This window comes from Sus scrofa, chromosome X, assembly GCF_000003025.6.
Source record: "Sus scrofa isolate TJ Tabasco breed Duroc chromosome X, Sscrofa11.1, whole genome shotgun sequence".
NCBI lineage: Eukaryota > Metazoa > Chordata > Mammalia > Artiodactyla > Suidae > Sus > Sus scrofa.
This window is the reverse complement of record NC_010461.5, coordinates 115,210,214-115,230,010: the sequence shown is the minus strand read 5'-3', so window position 1 is coordinate 115,230,010 and position 19,797 is coordinate 115,210,214. Positions and strand designations below refer to the sequence as shown.

Sequence of the window (19,797 nt, the reverse complement as noted above, 5' to 3'; positions counted from 1 at the left end):
TTTATCACTTAAGGCCTTGGGTAGGGGGACAGCCAGGCAGAGCCCAGGAAGCCAGTTGCCTCTGCCGTGCGCAATCTTGTCCATTTACTGCAGTGTGCCATGATTTGAAAAAGGTAAGGAGGCACTGCTCTGAAGACTTGTTAATACAGATATTTATATTCTAAATAAAATATAAACATAATCAAAACATTACTACCAAGTCAGTTTTCCTTCAAGAATGCAAGAATAGATCAACATTAGGAAATCTATTAATACATTAATGGATTAAAGAGAATAATCATATTATCACCTTGGCAGATGCCGAAAAATGCCTTTGAAAACATTCTCTATCCATTCCTGATAAAATGCTAAGTCCATCAGGAATCAGGAACAGAAGGGCATTTCCATAACTTGAAAAAGAGCATCTATCAGAAAAAATGGCAATCAATCACATTTTAGAATGAAATAATGTTTTTACTTTATTTTATTTATTTATTTATTTATTTGTCTTTTTGCCTTTTCTAGGGCCGCTCCCACGGCACATGGAAGTTCCCAGGCTAGGGGTCTAATCAGAGCTGTAGCCACCGGCCTATGCCACAGCCACAGCAATGTGAGATCTGAACCACATCGGCAACCTACACCACAGCTCACGGCAACACCGGATCCTTAACCCACTGAGCAAGGCCAGGGATCGAACCCACAACCTCATGGTTCCTAGTTGGATTCATTAACCATGACGGGAACTCCAATAATGGGTTATTTCTACTAAGGTCAAAAACAAGAGAAAGATGCCTGCTCTTTATTAATCCAAATAAATTGCATTGTGCTAGAAGTCATAAGATCTTTACCAATGTGCTAAAAAGGAAAAAATTAGATATAAACCTTAGCAAAGAAAAGACAAATGTTTCATTATTTACAACGGACATGATTGTGTACCCAGGAATTCAAGGGAAAAAAATACCCAGAGCTAAGAACAGAGTTAAATATGATGGCTAGATACAAGATAAATGCAAAACACTATACTGTAAAGCTGTCAACTCTTGACATGTTACTCAAAAGGTCCATGGAACTTCCAGGGATTTTTTTGTTTTACGGGAAGTTGACGAGTTGATTCTAAAGTTCATCTGGGAAAAAAAATGTACAAAAGTAGCCAAGTAAATTCTAAAAAAGAAGAAGAATGAAGGAGTAGCAGCCCCCTCAGATTTGCAACATATTATAATGTCTACAGTAATGAAAGCAGTTAGATACTAGCTCAGTAACAGACAAAAATCGAACAGAAAAGAAACATAAGAAGCATAGCCATAGAGAGAATTCAAAATCAGTGCACATATAATGTAATAAGCAAGTTAGAAAAACTAGCTATCTCTTCTGAACAAAAATAAACATGCATTGTCCACCATACATACCACAAATATCAATTCCACAGGGATTAAAGCATTAAGCAATAAAAATATATAAAACATTAGAAGAAAATATAGGGGAATATTTTTATAATCTTGGGATATAGAAGCCTATCTAAATATAAGACAAAACCAAGAAACTACAAAAGAAAGACTTAAATGTTAGCCTGGAGTTCCCGTTGTGGCTCAGAGGGTTAAGAACCCGACTAGTATCCATGAGGATGTGGGTCTGATTCCCGGCCTCACTCAGTGGGTTAAGGATCTAGCGTTGCTGTGAGCTGAGGTGTAGGTTGCAGATGCAGCTCAGTCCGGCATTGCTGTGGCTGTGGTGTAGGCTGGCAGCTACAGCTCAGATTTGACCCCTAGCCTGGTAACTTCCATATGCTGTGGATTTGACCCTAAAAAAAGACAAAAATAAAAATAAAAATGTTAGCCTTTTTACATAATTAAAATTTGTGCCAAAAACCACAAGAAGACAAATGACAGAAATAGGCAATATATAGCAGACAAAAGGATACCAACTCTAATATCCAGAGATCTCCCTATAAATCAAAAAAGAAAAAAGACAAATGACTCAAGAGAAAAGTAGGTAAAGGATATGAACAAGCAATCTCCAACAGAAGAAATACAAATAGCTAATAAATATATTAAAAAGTGTTTAACTTTACTGGTGATTAGACAAAGATAACTTGAAGGAAATTTGATTTCTCATCCAAAATGCTAACAAAAATTAAAAAGAATAATAGTGTCCAGCATGCCAGAAGGGCAATTTAGCTCAAAGCCTTTGATCTAGCAGTTATACTTCTAAAGTATTAGCCTATGAAAATACTTCTATATGTGCAAAGATAGATTTAAAAGAATGTTTTTACAGCATTATCTGCAATAGTAGAACAAAACAAACAAAAAAACCCTTGTTAACAACCTAAAGGTCTATCACGTGGAGAGAATCAAATAAATTATATAGTACACTCTACTATGGAATTCTACTGGCTGTTGCAACAGTAACTTTCTACTGATCCCAAGAATGAGGATTGAGAAAGTTGTAGGATAACAAGTATATGATAATTTCATTTTGTAAAACACACAAGAACACAAGCTCGTAAGCAGAAAAAGTACTTGGAAGAGACGAAGCAAATACATAACCATGGTTGTCTCTGGGCTGTGGGTATAGGAGAGGGATATTTTCACTTGTTACCACTGTACTTTTTACTTTTATAGAAACATTATTAATTTTGTAACAGAAAAAATAAGCTGATACTATAACATTTGGATTTAAAAAAAAAAACTAAGGAAACAGAAAAAAAGCACTAAGATTTCTTAGCACACAGGGGCATTAAAGTGTCAACAGTTTTCTTTTCAGTCCCCATTATACATTTTTTTAACCTATTTGAGATCATACTCTATGTAATTTGAGGCTTGTCTTTCAGTTAAAATAATATTGTATTTTCCCTACAGAAAATTCAGAGAAGAAACACAAGAGAGTAAAAAGCACATGTATTCTCACCACCCAGAGATAACTGCTTCAGAAAATATGAAATTCAAGTGCACGGAATTGGATTATGAGTAAACCATGCACACTGTCTTACTGATCCATGCCCTCTTTTATTTTTATCCATGAACTTATTCTTTTAATTGTCATAATAATCATACAATCATTAGTTAATTGTCCATTTTTAATTATATAATGGATACCCACCCACCCATCAAATCTGAGCACTAAAATACTACAATAACTTCCATCTACTTCTATGAGCTTCTCCTGTTCCAACCCCCTTTCCTCAGCCTCGGTGACCATTATCCTGAATTTGATTGCTATTCCTTTGCTTTCTAATAAAATAGTTGTAATCCCATATATATATATATACACACACACATATATATGTACACCTAAATAATATAGCTTTCAGTTTTACTTATTTTGAATAACATAAAAAGAATATCCTATTCTATATAGTCTTCTGGGACTTGACACCTTAATTTAACATGATAGAAGTGAAATCTACCCATATTATTATTATGTTTAGTTGTAGTGCATTCATTTCACTGCTAAATGATATGCCACTGTGTAAAAATCTATTCTTTTTCCTCTTGGGAATTTCACTACTAACATTTTAGTGTACATTCTACTGGTCATTTCTCTGAGGACATTTATATAGATCTCTTTCTACAAAATTTGAATATTATACATACTTTCATATGACCTATTTCTTTTCACTACTGAGAGCTTGTGAACATATTCCCATTTCAGTAAATATGTTCTTCTATGCCATAAACTTAAATGGATGCATAGTATTTCATCATATTGTTGCAATATAATTTTAACCACTGTCAATTGTTGGACATCTAGATTGCTTACAATTTTTTTTTCCTGTGCTAAGCTTTGTAGATACACATATCCTTTGGCTCTGCAGTTCTCCTTTTCAGAATTTATCCTAGGTACTTTTTGAACATATTTGCACACAGTCGTGTACAAGGCCACCAGATGGGATGACACAGTTTGTGTTCTACACAACTTGTACAATGTATGTGCTCCTCACAGCAATTTTTAGAATACAAAACAAACTGAAAAGAATGTAATGCCCACCGATAGGAGATGAAGTAAGTTATGTATGAAAATTATAATACAGATGCATGGTTACTGACATAAAGAGAGTTTACAATTTACTGTTAAGTGGAAAAAATAGGTTAAAAAGGTAGTATGATTCCATTTTGTAAAAGAAAATAAACATACCTATGAAAAAGTATGGAAGAGCATACACCTAAAACTTTAAAGCAATTACCTGAGTATTGAGTTTGAGATTTTAATTTTTTCACTTTGCTTACTTATGTTTTGAAGTGTTTCAACAGTAAAACTTGATTACATGTATAATAAAAAAGATGAAAAAATAACGAATTTTTGCGCATGATCATTTAAATATTTTTCCTGAATATAAAATACTTTCACACTGTAAGAACTCTGGAAGAAAATAAGAACATAAAGATGTAAACAAAAATCACACATCATCCTACCCACCTAGAGATAAATTACTTCACAATCTCCAATGGGTTTATTTCTGATAATTTGTCTCTGATTATATATATTTAAAATACCTGCAATCATACTTTATATAATCTTATATGCTGATTTCTCACTTAACATTATATAATATGAACATACCATAAATATTTTAATATTTCACATGGAAATAGCACATTTACTTAATCATCCCCTTAAATTTAGATACTTAGGTTTTTCTGTTTTTTGCTATACCCAATAACTGTGTGAGGAATATCTTTGTGCAGAATTATCCCTATTTTAGATAATTTCCTTGAATAGATTCATTGAAGTGAAAATACCAAATCAAAGAGTACCAACATTTTCATACCCCTTGACATATATTGCCAAAACCTTACTTACTATATATTTTAAGGCAGCATGAAGTAGTAGAAAAAAAAAAGTCAAAATATGTGGACCCCATGCCCAAGCTTTTAGTACTTGTTTAACCTAATTACGTGAAACTGATATTAAAACATATGTCTTATCTTAGTCACAAGGCTATTTTGATAATCAATTGAGAAAATAGATCCTTCAGTCACTATCAGTGTTACTCACTCAGGAATGCTTTCCTTAACTTTGCAGACTCAAGAACATCCGTAACTTACTTTTCCTTCATGGCCTTACAACAACTAATAAATAACTGTTCAGTTATCTGTACATTGTCTGTTTCCTCCCAAGTGATTTTAAGCTCCATTAATATATGGCTGGCACACCGCTGATGCTCAATAAATATCTGTTGAGTGAATGAATGAATGATAGCACTTCAGAAACTAAATCATTAGACATTGGGAAGGTATTACAATTATTATTATTGTTAAATTTGTTTTACAGTATAGTTGATTCTAGATCTTTAGAGATCCCTTGCCTAAGCATAATTTCATTATGTAGCATTTATGCTTGTCATGTCAGCCAGAGGCACAGGTAGCAATGTTTCCGGAAGCACCTGGTAGAAGCTGAGACTTGGAGAATCAAAGTAGTTCTCTAGGTCAGGATACTGGGAGTTACGCAGACACAAGGCAGTGGTCAGGAATCCAGCAGGCCAGTGATATTTAAAGAAGCAGGTGGATCCTGAGGTCAGAAACAAACTAACTGCAGGTAGTCTAGATACTAAGGTACAAACTGGATAATGGTCAGTGATAAGGGATTAAAGTAGGTGGGAGATTTAAATTCTAAGCATCTGTACTCAAAGCAAGGAGCCATGAATATGATTCTAAAGCAAAGGGTACTTGCATTCAGTGCTCCCTTATATTATTTCTGCCTAAACTGAGAATTATATCAGGAAGTGTTTGTGCCTAGTTTCATATACACAAGCAAGGAAATGATAGTAGATAGATGAGGAATGAGATCTGCGAGCACAAATAGGTTCTGATAAGTCACAGGATATATATATATATATGATTTATATATAAGATATTATAATAGTTTATACATAAAACAGGAGCAATCAAACTTCAGATCCTGTAATTCTCATCTTGATTTTCAACAGCAGATATTATGGCTGGGTCATGGACTCTGGAAACAAGCTAGTTGGGTTCATATCCTAGTGCTGAATTTTATTGGTTGTGTACTTTGGACAAGTTATTTCACCTCTGTGTGTGCCAGTTTCCTCATCTGTAAAACAGGGATGATAGTACCTACCTCAATGGGTTCTTGTGAAGATTAAATAAGCTGATGCATGTAAGGATAAGTTGACGCATGTAAGGACCTTAGAGCAGTGCCTGGACGTAGCAAATGCTATGTTAATGTTATCGTTGTTGTTGTTATTATTATTGTCTCATAAGACCAAACAACAAAAAATGATGTTATAAACACTGGACAAATACACTCTATGTTAGCTTTGTCTAAAATAATAGTCTCTAAATAGGAGTTTTTATCATTAAAATAAAAATTTCACTTGTACCTAAACAGAGTTGACTGTATAAAAATATGAGCATTAGTAAATTAGCAAAATTCATCACAGTAATACCATCTGTGCATTTATTCCACAGAAGCTGTATTATGAACACTATTTTTTAAAGTTGTAAAGAGTGAATATACATTTCCTAGTAGCAAAAAACACTATTAAGCTTCAGTACAGTTGATCCATAAGATCTAGTCTATAAAGAAGGGATGCCCTATTCAAAAATTTTTGAAGCTAATTCTACTAGAAGCAGGAATATTTGAACTGGAAGACTTGTCTATGGAATAATCTGAACATGGAAAGGCTCAGCCTTGGGAAGACTAATTTGGAAAAGTCTGGACCTGGGGAAAGGTCAGAAGACCTGGATTACGGAACATTTTAAAATACCTGGATATCGTAGACACCAGAAGACCTGAATGTTAGAAGACCAGTACACTGGAGACATTGGAAGACGTGGATATTGAGCCTACTTTTGGAAGACTGAGTTGTTGTTGGAAGACATGAAGATGCTGGAAGACGTGGAGATGCTGGAAGACGAGGAGATGCTGGAAGACGAGGAGATGCTGGAAGACGAGCAGATGCTGGAAGCCCTGGAGATGCTGGAAGACCTGGAGGTGTAGGAAGACATGGATTTTCTGGAAGACATGGCACTGTTGGAAGACATGGATTTTCTGGAAGACGCACCCTTTGTTGGAAGACGCACCTTGTTGGAAGACGTGGATTTTCCGGAAGACGCACCCTTTGTTGGAAGACGTGGATTTTCCGGAAGACGCACCCTTTGTTGGAAGACGTGGATTTTCCGGAAGACGCACCCTTTGTTGGAAGACGTGGATTTTCCGGAAGACGCACCCTTTGTTGGAAGACGTGGATTTTCCGGAAGACGCACCCTTTGTTGGAAGACGTGGATTTTCCGGAAGACGCACCCTTCTTGGAAGACGTGGATTTTCTGGAAGACATGGTTTTGTGGGAAGACATGGATTTTCTGGAAGACACAGGTTTGTTGGAAGACATGGATTTTCTGGAAGATGCACCTTTGTTGGAAGACATGGATTTTTTGGAAGACGTGACTTTGTTGGAAGACTTGGATCTTCTGGAAGACATGGGTAGGCTGGAAGACATGAATTTGATGGAAGACGTATTTCTTGGAAGACGTGGATTTTCTGGAAGACATGGATTTGATGGAAGACGTGGATTTTCTGGAAGACGTGGGTTTGATGGAAGACGTGAATTTGATGGAAGACATGGATTTTCTGGAAGACTTGGAGGTCATTGGAAGACATGGATTTCCTGGAAGACATGGCTTTTCTGGAAGACATGGATTTTCAGGAAGACCCGAATTGTCCGGAAGACCTGGATTATTTGGAAGACACAGATTTGCTGGAAGACATGAATTTTTCTGGAAGACAATCTCTAGGAAGACATAAATTTGCTGGAAGACCTGAATTTAGTGGAAGACATGAATTTTCTGGAAGACGTAGATTTACCGGAAGACCTGGATTCAGTGGAAGACATAGATTTTTGTCTGGAAGACATAAATGCACTGGAAGACTGGATTTGATGGAAGACGTGGGTTGGTTGGAAGACCTGGATTTTTCTGGAAGACACAGATTTCTCCGGAAGACATGGACTGAGTGGAAGACCTGGATTTCTTTCTGGAAGACAGAGATTGGCTGGAAGACTTGGATTTTTCTGGAAGACGTAAATTAGCTGGAAGACTTAGATTTGGCGGAAGACATAGATTTTTCTGGAAGACGTGGATTGGCTGGAAGACCTTGAAATTGTTGGAAGACATGGATTTTCTGGAAGACGTGGATTTTCCTGGAAGCTATGGATTTTGTGGAAGACATATAATTGCTGGAAGACTGGATTTCCTGGAAGACATGGATTGTCCGGAAGACATAGATTTCTGGAAGACTGGGTTAGCTGGAAGACCTTGATGTTGTTGGAAGACTTGGAATTGCTGGAAGACCTGGAGTCACTGGAAGACCTTGACACTGGCGCCATCAGAAACCCTGGATATTGGAGACATTGGAAGCACAGGATGTTGGAGACAGTGGAAGCCCTAGATTTTGAGGACATTTGATATTCTACACACTGGAGACTTTGGGGGCCCTGGGTGTCAAAATTAATGGATATTGAAAGGCTTGGGTGCTGGAGGTCCTGAACACTAGAGACACTGCAAGTCCTTTACCTTAAAAGCCCTAAATATTGGAAGATATGAACAAGAGACGATCGAAACATTTAGAAACCTTAAAATCAGAAGCCCTGTATATTGGGAGACACTGGAAAACCTGGATATTGATATTTTCATGTTAAAAAGAGTTTTTAGAAGATGTAATTTTCTTGTTTCTGGAAGTCAAGGATGTTGACAGCCCTGAAAATTAAAAGATCAGGATATTAAGAGACATAGCTATTGAGACATTGGGGATGTTGAATGTTAGAAGACCAAGTTCTTAGAGATATTGAAAGACTTGGGCATCACAGGAACTTCTAATGACAAAACATTGTAAATGAGGATTTAGGAGACACTGTAAGTTGTAGGAACTGAACTATCTATGTGCTGTAAGATATTAGAAGAGCTAGACTTGGACACAATGAAATACAGGGACTCCAGAAGACCTGTATCTAGGATACACTGGAGGATTGGGACATAGACAAATTGGAAGTTATAACTTTGGACTCTGAAAAACAAGACTGGGGACTTGATTGATTGATTTGGGGAGATATAAGAAGACCTAGACTTTTAATTACCCCCAATATTGAGGCGATTAGAAAACACTGGCAATGGACATGCTGCAAGCCAGAGAGTAAAAGACATAGATATTGTAACATTTAGAAGAGATGGCAATTGGATATGTCAGAAAATATAGAGCTCAGACAACCTGATGACAGAGACACTAAAGAATTCAAAGGCCTAATCTTAGAGCTATTGGAAGGTCATGTTGAAAAATACTGGAAATGTTAAAAGACTTTCATATTAGGACCTAATGTGACATTAAAAGACATATCATAAGACTACTCTAATAGTCTTTATGACTATGGCATCTCTTTCACTAAAAGTAGAACACAGGGAAAGGACTTTTTAGGAATATGACAAAGAGGAAGCAAGAAAATTCAATTGAAAGTAAGTAGCTTCGGTGGGTTGGAACCTACTTCATAGTCTCAATGAACTGGAATTCCGGGTATGTATTGATTAACAGCATGGGAATGAGGAATTATCAAAGAATTAAGAAATGACATAGCCAGGAAAACAACTTGGCTTTAGATGGGGGGGGGAGGTCAGCAGAAGTTTTCTGTAAAGGATCAGGTAGTAAATATTTAAAGTTTGTCAGGCCATACAGTCTCTGTTGCAACTACTCAATTCTACAACTGTAGTGCAGCCATAGATAATACGGAAGTCAGTTTGGCCCAAGAGTCTTAGTTTGTCAGGCGCAGCTCTAGATGCCAAATCTAGAGCATGGTAAACTTAAGTACATTCCAGGCGAGCATTCACATGCAAAAGAATGGATAGAGCAACTTGAAGCCCAATAGTAAATAAAGATACTTACGTATGTGATGATATTCAGGACATGAAACTGGCAAGAACCTAAGAATGGAGTTTAGCTCTCCAATCAATTATATAGGAGATTTGTATTCAGACCCCAAATTAAGTGGGTAGCATTCAAGGCCCCAGCCCAGGGGGATAAGGTTCAGTGAGGATGCCCTCATTTAGTAGGTTGGAAGCTTAAAATGAAAATTCAAGAAACTCACCCCTACAGACTGGAGTTATCCTGCCAAGACTAAGCATCGCTCACCCAAAGAGAGAGAGTTCTCTGCCCAGGGCAGACAAGAAGCCAGTAGCAAAGCCCTCACTCTAAGTCTCATGTTCTTGTCATTATGGAACTCATACCACTGCCAATTAATCAAGAGCCAACTCCAGATCTTTGCAATGATGGAGAACAGGAAGGTGACGACAGCTTGCTAGGCTCATCTCAGACACTCTGGCTCCAGGTGATTTCTGATCTTAGCCATCAGAGACTAAGTGACAAGCTTAAGAGATCAAGATTGAGCTATGGGCTGAAGATCTTTAGTGCTAAGAAAGACAGGCACTGTCACATATATTGCATAAAAGAGAACACTGGCAGGTAAAACTGGTCAAGGTATGCTGGGGTTGGGCCTGGATTTAAAGGTTAAGTAGTGGAATATATACACAAGGGACAGCCACTGATGATTTTTGAACAAGGACGTGCCAGAATCAGAACTGTGCACAAGGAAAGTTAGTCAAGCGGCAAGATACTGAATGCCAAAGACTACCAGATATATACCAGAACACCAGAGACTGCAAGTTAAAACACTTAAAGGACTAGGATGTGAATTATGAGGCCACTACAGTGAAATTAAGGTGGTGCACTTCTCTTGCTCAGCAGATACAGCGCTAGAGTTATGATGAATACTCAGCCTTCTGAATACCACTATTTCAAACTTCTTGAATGCCGTCGCAGCATACATGAAATTTGAGAAGTTCAGAAGCTAGTTATGAGAAATAGTCTTGTCCTCACCTAGGAAGATTACTGACACATCCAATTTCTCTCAAAAGAAGCTGAGCTAATAACTTTATGGTTTAAGCAAAGTAGGTCCTATATAGCTTTATCTTTGGCTCCCCTTAGCACAGAGCAACTTAATTATCTTAAGAGTGGAACCAAGTGGATGGATCGTTTTCTAAAGAATAGGACTACATCTGTGTGAAAAAGTCCTTACCTCTCGTGGCTACATAGATAAATATCATGCAATGATAACCACATTATAAATATAAAATCACTCCAGGTCAAGGAAGTACAGGTCAAGTAACATGGGTGAAGGAATTACTGTTTTTGGTATCACTCATAAGCAAACAAAGAAAAACATTTAACATCATTTTTTATTCTTTCTCTCTTCTTGAAACCATCGTGCATAACTTATCTTGAGGGAAATGAGATAAAATATCAAAATATTAAAATTCTGCAAAGACGGGAGCAAACTGTCATATTCTACTTCTAGCATGCTTGTTCATGTTATAATAATAACAATAGCAACAATTTACTGAGCACTTTACTATGTGCCAGGCACTGTACTAAACATTTCATACAATCTCATAGCAATCCCATAATGCAAGTATCTTCAGCCCTGTTTTACAGATGAGAAACCCAAGTTCGAAATGGTTAAAAACAAACATGGCCACGATTATATAGCTGGTAATTGGCAGGGGGAGGATTGAAACCAGGCAGGGCAGGTCTGCCCGATTCCAAAGCCTAGGCCTCATGCTGGCTTCTCACATCCCAGGAGACCAAGGGTTATACTGCCAGGGCTAAGTACCACTCACCCAAAGAGAGGGAGTTTCCAGCCCAGGGCAAACAAGAAGCCAGTAGCAAAGCCCTCACTCAAAGCCCCATGTTCTTGTCATTAGGGCACTCATCGTACCATTGCCAGTTCATCAAGAGCAGACTCTACGTGTTTGCAGTGATGTGTTAATTATGTCCTTGGCTTTAAGGAGTGATGCAAGAAAGATGAAATGCAATGTCTCCAGCACAACAGATTCATGTTTAGTTTTTCAATATTGGTTATTCATGCTAATGAATTGCACTACTATCCTTTCACCCATTTTCTATTTGACTGTATGGTTCCCGAGAAGATATACACTCTGTTCATAGCACGCCATGTTTATTTCTGAATTCATAGAAAAACAACCATAACAACTGACATGAAAAGCCACTGAAAGGTACTAAAACTATGTAAAGTTCAGTGAGAAATGTCTTTCACAACACAGACATGGTCCAGGCAGGGTTTTAGACCATACGCGCTGTAGAAGCCCTTTATTAGCATTCAGGAGCCAGCAGCTATGTAATCCAAATGTGTAGTTTAAAAAGCCATCTCTGCATTTTGATCCTAAAAGATTTTAAGCAAACAAAAGCTCTTTTTAAATGTAATGCCAGTTTTCTAATATTTTCTACAAATTTCAGCAACCTGGGCTGTCCTTTCTACCCTTTTTTCCTTTTGCTCAGTGTTAAATACGTCTATAAAGGAGGAAATTTCTCTGCACTTCATAATAGTGATACAAGAGTTTACCTGAACCATTTGACCACAGAGATTCTTTCCACTCAAATTGTGTATAAAATATACTAAAAGAAATTTCAGTTTTTCAATTTTGCAGACTATTCTTAACTTTAAAAAGGAAAAAGAAAAACCTTTGTACATGGTACTATGGTTATTAACTTCCATTTCTGCTACTTAGCTTACACCAACTTTCACATCCTCCTCTAGGTTCGGTGACTTGTTAAACTCGACCATATTAAAATGTTCTTTTACTCTCATCAAGGATACATCTTAGATTATTGTAACTGAATATTGCCTTAAATAAGAATTAGATTTATCCCAATATTTTATTTCGAATGGCCTAGGCCCTAAACAAAGGTTTCCATATATCAGGCCAAAGTCTAGGCATTCCTACCACAACCAAAATCATACAATAGTCAGTTTCCCATTGTATTACTTTATATTAACAGTTCCTGGTTGATGCTATTAAATTTAAAATGTGATTTCCCTAATCCTGGTCAAATTAAGACAGAAGAAGTTACCAAAACAATAACCTCAATAAATGGTAAAATTATCAGGAAACCACATTCTTTAAAGGCATACAGAAGTACTGATTATGCTGGTAAAACCATCATTAACTTAAAAATATTTACCTTGAGGTATGATTAAGAGTACACCAATTATGCATGGAACCTTGAAACAGTAACACAGAGTTCTCTGCTTTGGTTTATGAAAAAATAGATACAAATGTTAAAGTGCTTTACTCAATATCTATGCATTCTATACCTAATGCAGACTCTATAACTCAGAAGAAAAAGAGCAATATCACATTGAAAGAAAACACACAAAAACCTCACAGGAAGTACTCTCTATCTTTCCTTTCAGGGACTTGATATATTGTTTTCCCTTTTTTCTTTCTTTCTTTTGTTTTGTCTTTTTGCCTTTTCTAGGGCTACACCCATGGCATATGGAGGTTCCTAGGCTAGGAGTCTAATCGGAGCTCATGGCAATGCCGGATCCTTAATCCATTGAGCGAGGCCAGGGATGGAACCTGCAACCTCATGGTTCCTAGTCGGATTCATTAACCATCGAGCCATGACGGGAACTCCAGTTTCCCTCTTTTCTATGGCATCAATGCCTAACTCTCTTTTCCGAGAGGGATTAAAACATGGTAGAGCTTGAACCGCAACAACAATTTTGAAAATAGTAAGAATGCAATACAGTAATACTACTACTTACTTTGGTCTCTGTGAAAAGGCTTAGAACTCTCAAAATCAACCAATGAGGTTGATGCACCTTTTTCTCAAGGTAACGATGCCAGAGATAGAAGGATATCCGACACCAAGTGGGCCTCTTCTCTCATTTGACAGATAAAAAGTAGGGTGATTTGAATAATTCCATCCATTGTGCGAGTGGCAGAGCGGAAACCTGGAATTAACATCTCCTAGCCCTTAGGCCCACAACCATTAGGATTACATTGTCTACCATAATTATGTTGAGACATAGAGCAGGGGTTTGCAGCCAAGGCTGTATTTAAAAAAAAAAAAATCACTTGAGGAGCTTTCAAAAGAAACAGCGACCGACCCAACAGGCCTCATCCCTAATTCAACATGTCCAGGGCAGGTCCCAGTAACCTGTATTTTCTGAAGCTCCCCATAATGATTTTGATGGGCAGTCAGTGTTGAAAACTGCTGTGGCTTAGAGAGGAATGTAAGCTCCCCTGGCACCGTGGTGAAGTCACTAGATCCCTATCACCTGTAATGGGTTTTCAACTCTGATGTGCCTCTTTTGAACATATGCTCAAGAACGCAATCTCCACTGTAACTACGCACACAAGCCCTCTTAACTTTTGTATTTTTTTCCTTTACTCTGATCACTTCAAACTCAGATACAGGTACCCTATCATTCCAGACCACCATGCTGGGGGGAAAATTATTGGGTTTCTACCATCTTTAGGGAAGACAAAGTTTCCATATTCCTTTCCTGGAAAATATTCAACCATTCAAATCACCAGAAAGACCAGATATGACAACAGAAAAGATGGATGGAAATGAACTCTAGCAGCTTCTCCTCCTTGATTAGGTACCAAAGTAAATCCAGGAACCCATTATAAAGGCACTGCCTTCCGGGACCAACCATGCCTTTCAGGACCTTATACTGTTGCTGGAAAACAAATTAAATTGCACCAGGCTAATTAAAAGGAGAAGATTTAGATCCTTTCTGTTGAGAGAGCAACTTAAGCTTAAACAGAATAAAATATAAACTTCAGGATTAAGAGTACAAAAATCAAATTTTACGATCAAGTAGAGTAGCCCCCTCCTTAGGTCCTAGAGTCAAGTTCCTGAAACCCTCATTCCAGGGGAATGTGTGTTGGAGGAATTGAAGAGTTTAGGGGGAAACTGGGGCAGGGCAGGGAATAATTATGAAAGCTCAGGCAATTGGTTAGTTCATTGAAATAAAACACTACGTCAAGTGACTTCGGGTGGCATTTTACTAATTTTACATTAGTCATAGTGATGACAGGGCAATTAATTTCTATTTCTCTCTGATCTCAAAGTGAGAAACATCATGCATCAGTGAAAATGCTGATCATCACAGCAGTGACAGGGTTTTGTCTGGATCTGAGTAAACTCAGTGTCCTGCTTCACTCTCATTCTTCGGCACACGGATCATCACTCATCATCAGAGCTGCCAGAGTCTGAATCCCCAGGTTCAAGCATCAGTGTGAGGCCCTTGTGCCTGCTTTTTTGGGCAAGGGCTTGAGTGACACAGCCCGGTAGTACAGCCTCTTCTCCCTGTTGAGGCAAGCAGAGAAAACACTTACTGGCCTTTGTTTGGAGGTTTCTTATTACTGCTTTATAAGGTTGTGAGTAATCATTTGAGCCTTGCCTGTAGGTCAATAAATATTCCAGCGAAGGATCTCTTTCCTGTGAATCACCATGACAATTTGATTTGCGGAGTGGGTGCTTCCACATTCTTTGAGTTCTAGAAGGTAATCTACGCTGACATCTTTCATCAACTTTTGATGGGATCCCATCTCTGAAATATTTCTCAACCATCTTCTGAGGGTGAGAATCTAACAGTTCAGCAACGTCACTTAATTCACTGTCTTCGAATCCGTCACCACCCGTATGTTCTGCAGATGCTACCAAAATTTCAATTTCTTCAGGCACTGGAAGGAAAGCTTCAGAATCACTTACAACTTCATTCCAAAGTTGCTGCCAGTCTCCGTTAAGGGTTGATCATTTTCTCTCTCTCACTGATTCTCCTACTAGTATCAAAGTGTTACAAATGGAGAAATTTTACCAAGCTATTTCCACGGTAATTTCTGGTGTCTCTCTCGTAAGATTTGCCAGGTAGTCAATCAAATACACTCCCAGGTGCAAGGGTGGAAAGAGTGGAGATGTACTGGGGGGAATACAGCTGCCTTTAATACAAGGATCATGCTTTTGTCAGTGGGAGCCGTGTCCAGAATCAGTTACACCTCGAATTCAAGATGTTTTGGGTTTAAATACTGTTTAACCTCAGGAACAAAACACTTCAAAAGCCAGTCCAACAGGAATTTCTCAGTGATCCATATTTTATGGTTTCCCTTCATGTACACAGAAAAGTGTTTCTGGCAATTTCTTTTAAGAGGGCAAGAAATGTGGAATCTGTGAAGCAACAGCGGTTTAATCAGAAAGTCACCAGAAGCACTGGAACAAAGCAGAACTTTGAGCTTATCTTTTCCAGGCTCGAAGCCTCAGGTCTTTTTCTCATCCTTCGCAATAAATGTGCAAGTAGCCATGCGCTTCTAGAACAGGACTGTTTCATCAGCACTGAAGACCTCTTCAGGCAAATAGCGATTTTTCTCCATCAGTTTCTTCGGGTATCCAGGACAGTCCGCGGCAGCTTCACGGTCGGCTTCCTCTGCCAGCCACTTCTTTTCATACACACCCTGGTGTTTCTTAAACCTGTCCAACCACGCGTTACTCACGATGAATGTTACAATTTTCCATCCCGATCAAAATTTAAATTTGCATTTTTTGCTAGGCTCGCTGGCAGATGAGGCAAAGAGGCCCATTCAGCCTTCTCTGTTTTAGAAGCCACAAACACAAATCTCTTTTCATTTTCTCTATTTTGGCATTTGGAGTTATGTATGATTTTTCTTAATGATTCTAGTGTGCCCCTTGGCACACTGACCCTAATAGCTTTCTTATTTTTCTTGACTGACTCATTAATACCAAAATAAATGCCCCGCAGAGGTCTTGGTTTCCCCATTAGCAAGCATTTCAGGACCCCTCATTCTGTTTGCTAGAGACACCACCTTTCTTGTCCTCTCCTCTTCTCTTGCATTTCTATCATCTACCTTCTTGGTTCTTTTCTTTGCTTGGATGATATTCTTACCCAACTTATATAGACTTACAGTTATTGAAAGTTTTATATCACTGACAAATATACAACGCTAATTTCTACTGTATAAGAAGCAAATGCCAACATTCACAGGACAAATAACAAGGCCAAAAATTGTTTTGTATGACTACACATGCGCAGAGGGAACGATAGGCAGAGAAACCAGATAGCGAGAAAACATGAGGGTAACTTGAATTTGCATACTGTTCCCAAACTCTCAAAGGTGCACACTAGGTAAACCCAAATTTCTTTTGAGAATGACTTGCAGTTTTGAAGGGCTCACAGAACTCAGGAGTCAAGGGCAGGCTGCCAGGCTGAGAAGACGAGAACAAGTATCACCACCTAGGAAGAAAACAGACACAAAAATAGGAAGTGAGTCTGTAGCAGAAGCAGTCTGCACAAGTAGCTTATGTGCTAGTGAGGAGAAGAGAAGTGTGGAATAACAATAAAAATATATGCCAAATTGCCCTCGCAAAGGCTGTACCAGTTCGCAAGCTCACTGACAGTGGGTGAAGAGTCCTTTTCCCCCATATGTTCACCAGTGTGAAATATTATCAGCCTTTGCAATTTATGCTGAGCAGAAGGTGAGTTACAAGGTACCTCATTTTCGTTTCAATTTTCATTTCTTTTAATCATCTTTCCATCTGGTGAGCCGTTTCTATTTCTTCATCTTTAAATTGTCTGTTCATATCCTTTGCCCACTTTTTAATGTTTTTCTTACTGATTTGTAGGCACTATCAGCGTAACAGGGGACTCTTATTTTTAATTCTCTCTTGCAAACACTTTCCCCAAGCCTGTCATTTACTGTTCAATTTTGTCTTTTGCCATAAAGCTCTTTCAAATATTTATGTAGTCAAATGTTTCATGTCTTGCTTTGAAAAAACCTTCCCCTCCTTAAGATAATAAAAATAATATAAAAATAAAAATAAGAAATTAAAAAAATTGTCAGATACTTTTTCATTCTTTTCATAGTTCTGTGGTGTTGTTTTAAGCTACTGAGGAAAGGGTGGACTACTCAATAAATGGTATTGGAATAACTATCTACCTGCAAGAATATCTCAAGGCCTCTCTCAATGTTTTTAGCCCTCTGTACTAGAGCCACCGAGTTTCTGGTAGAATCAGAGCCCCAAGATGACCAAGTTGGGGTCTTGAGTTGATTTCAGTTGGTACCCAGTTTCTCCAGACATGAGTGAGGCGGGGAGTGTTTCCAAATGAAAAATAATTACTATGCATTTTGCTGGGTTAGGTTCTGTTCTGCTACCAATCGACTGCGGCTTTTATCAACTGAGTGACAGTACCAAGTTCTCAGATCTCTGATCTTCTGACAACAGCCTCATTCATGATTAATAAATAGTGGCTTAGTTTTGGTACAACAGGAGAAATCTGAATATAAGTTGGCCACTCGATGAGATTAGGCGATTACTATTGCATCTATTAGATGTAACATTGAAACTGTGGTAATATAGGCAAATAGTCACTTGGGGAGGGAGAGCTGAAGTAAATAGACATGTTATGTAATCAGTAATTTATTCTATGGAGAAATGTTAATTGTTAAATCCAGGTGATTGGTAGGTAGGCATTCATGGCATTACTGTATTTCTCTATAGGTTTGAAAATTTTTGTAATAAAAAGTGTGTGTGTGTATGCAAACACGTGTGCATGAAGTAATAACTTCATGTTTCAGGGCTACGTTTCAGGCACTATTATATGTATATATATCAGCGGATTTTCAGGTTAAATACAAGATGAAGAGCTACAACTAAAGAACAACTGATCACTGGAGGGAAATCACTTTAAATGAATTATTTCCCTCAATTTTAAGTCAATAGATTAAATACTAAGGCATTATGAAGCCTGAATCCCAAAATCGCTTTAAAGGTAACAGACTCAAATTTCTGAGTCTTCGTTTTCTCTACCAAATTTGAACAGAAGATCTATTCACATTTTGCCAGAAGCTTGATTATTTGAACCTGGGATTGATTCAACTTCATAATACTAATAACTGTTTTCTATACCATACAAGTGATGGAGATTTATGAAAGGAAATAGTAACAAATAAGAGCATAAGTCTAGGTATGGAGAATGACATTACTATTATGTTAACTAAATCACTGTAAAACCTCATTCAACCACCTTTCTACCCTTCTACCCATAAAATTCACTTTGGGTCAGCGTTTAATCCTGCGTTGTCTCTCTCTCTTGTCTCTTTTTTTGGGGTCTTTTTGGCATTTCTTGGGCTGCTCCCCAGGCATATGGAGGTTCCCAGGCTAGGAGTCCAATCGGAGCTGCAGCCAGAGCCACAGCAACGTGGGATCCGAGCCGCGTCTGCGACCTACACCACAGCTCACAGCAACGCCGGATCCTTAACCCACTGAGCCAGGCCAGGGATCGAACCTGCAACCTCATGGTTCCTAGTCAGATTCATTAACCACCACGCCACGATGGGAACTCCTCCTGCGTTCTCTTTTGCTGGATGCTAGAAGCCAAATTAATGTGAAGAATAAAGACTGAATAACTTCCTATGTTAGCTTTCAGTTTTGCAAGCTGTACAGAGACTTGAAGCTGTGAACATGCTAATAAATAACGGAATAATCAAAAGCACTACTTCTCAAGGTATTTTTCCAAAGTACAAGTAGCGAGAGAGTGTAACATCGTGTTTCTAGTCCCCGTGAGCCTGAGAATTCCTGGCAGCCTCTGCAAGGAGCAACAGAGCCCAGCTCTTGAGCTCTCCAGTTGTGATAACTGCTCAAGTGCCCAGAAGTGCAGGAGGCTCTCAGGATGTTTTTTCTTTCAGCGTTTTAACCAAGAACAAAGAATTTTTAAAAACACCACACCCTGTGATGGTTTACATGGACAAACAGGCTTGTGTTCACTTCGGCTTCTGTTATGAAAGGACATTTGGTCTTAAGGAGGATGCTTTTATAAAAGCTGTGCCAAGCTATCATCTTCCTCCTTCAAAATTCTTGACACACACACACACTCAAGAGGTGAGTTCAAAAAGTGCAGACCGTCAGAATCAATGAACATTTTGAAGTACCATA

General features: G+C 38.2%; 2 protein-coding genes across 2 annotated transcripts in view; one reads left to right on the top strand and one right to left on the bottom strand.

Moving 5' to 3' along the window:
• Positions 1-19,797, bottom strand: part of LOC100524727 (melanoma-associated antigen 10-like) — a 136,505-nt gene that overhangs the window by 74,941 nt on the left and 41,767 nt on the right. The window contains exon 6 of the mRNA XM_021080569.1: positions 6,704-17,098. The gene's annotated coding sequence lies outside the window, so the exon portion shown is untranslated. The remainder of the gene's footprint in view (positions 1-6,703; positions 17,099-19,797) is intronic.
• On the top strand, positions 6,817-8,036 carry CDR1 (cerebellar degeneration related protein 1). The gene is given in 5 exon segments (XM_021079876.1): positions 6,817-6,930; positions 7,068-7,379; positions 7,450-7,905; positions 7,907-8,001; positions 8,003-8,036. Coding segments are annotated over 5 exon segments (1,011 nt in total).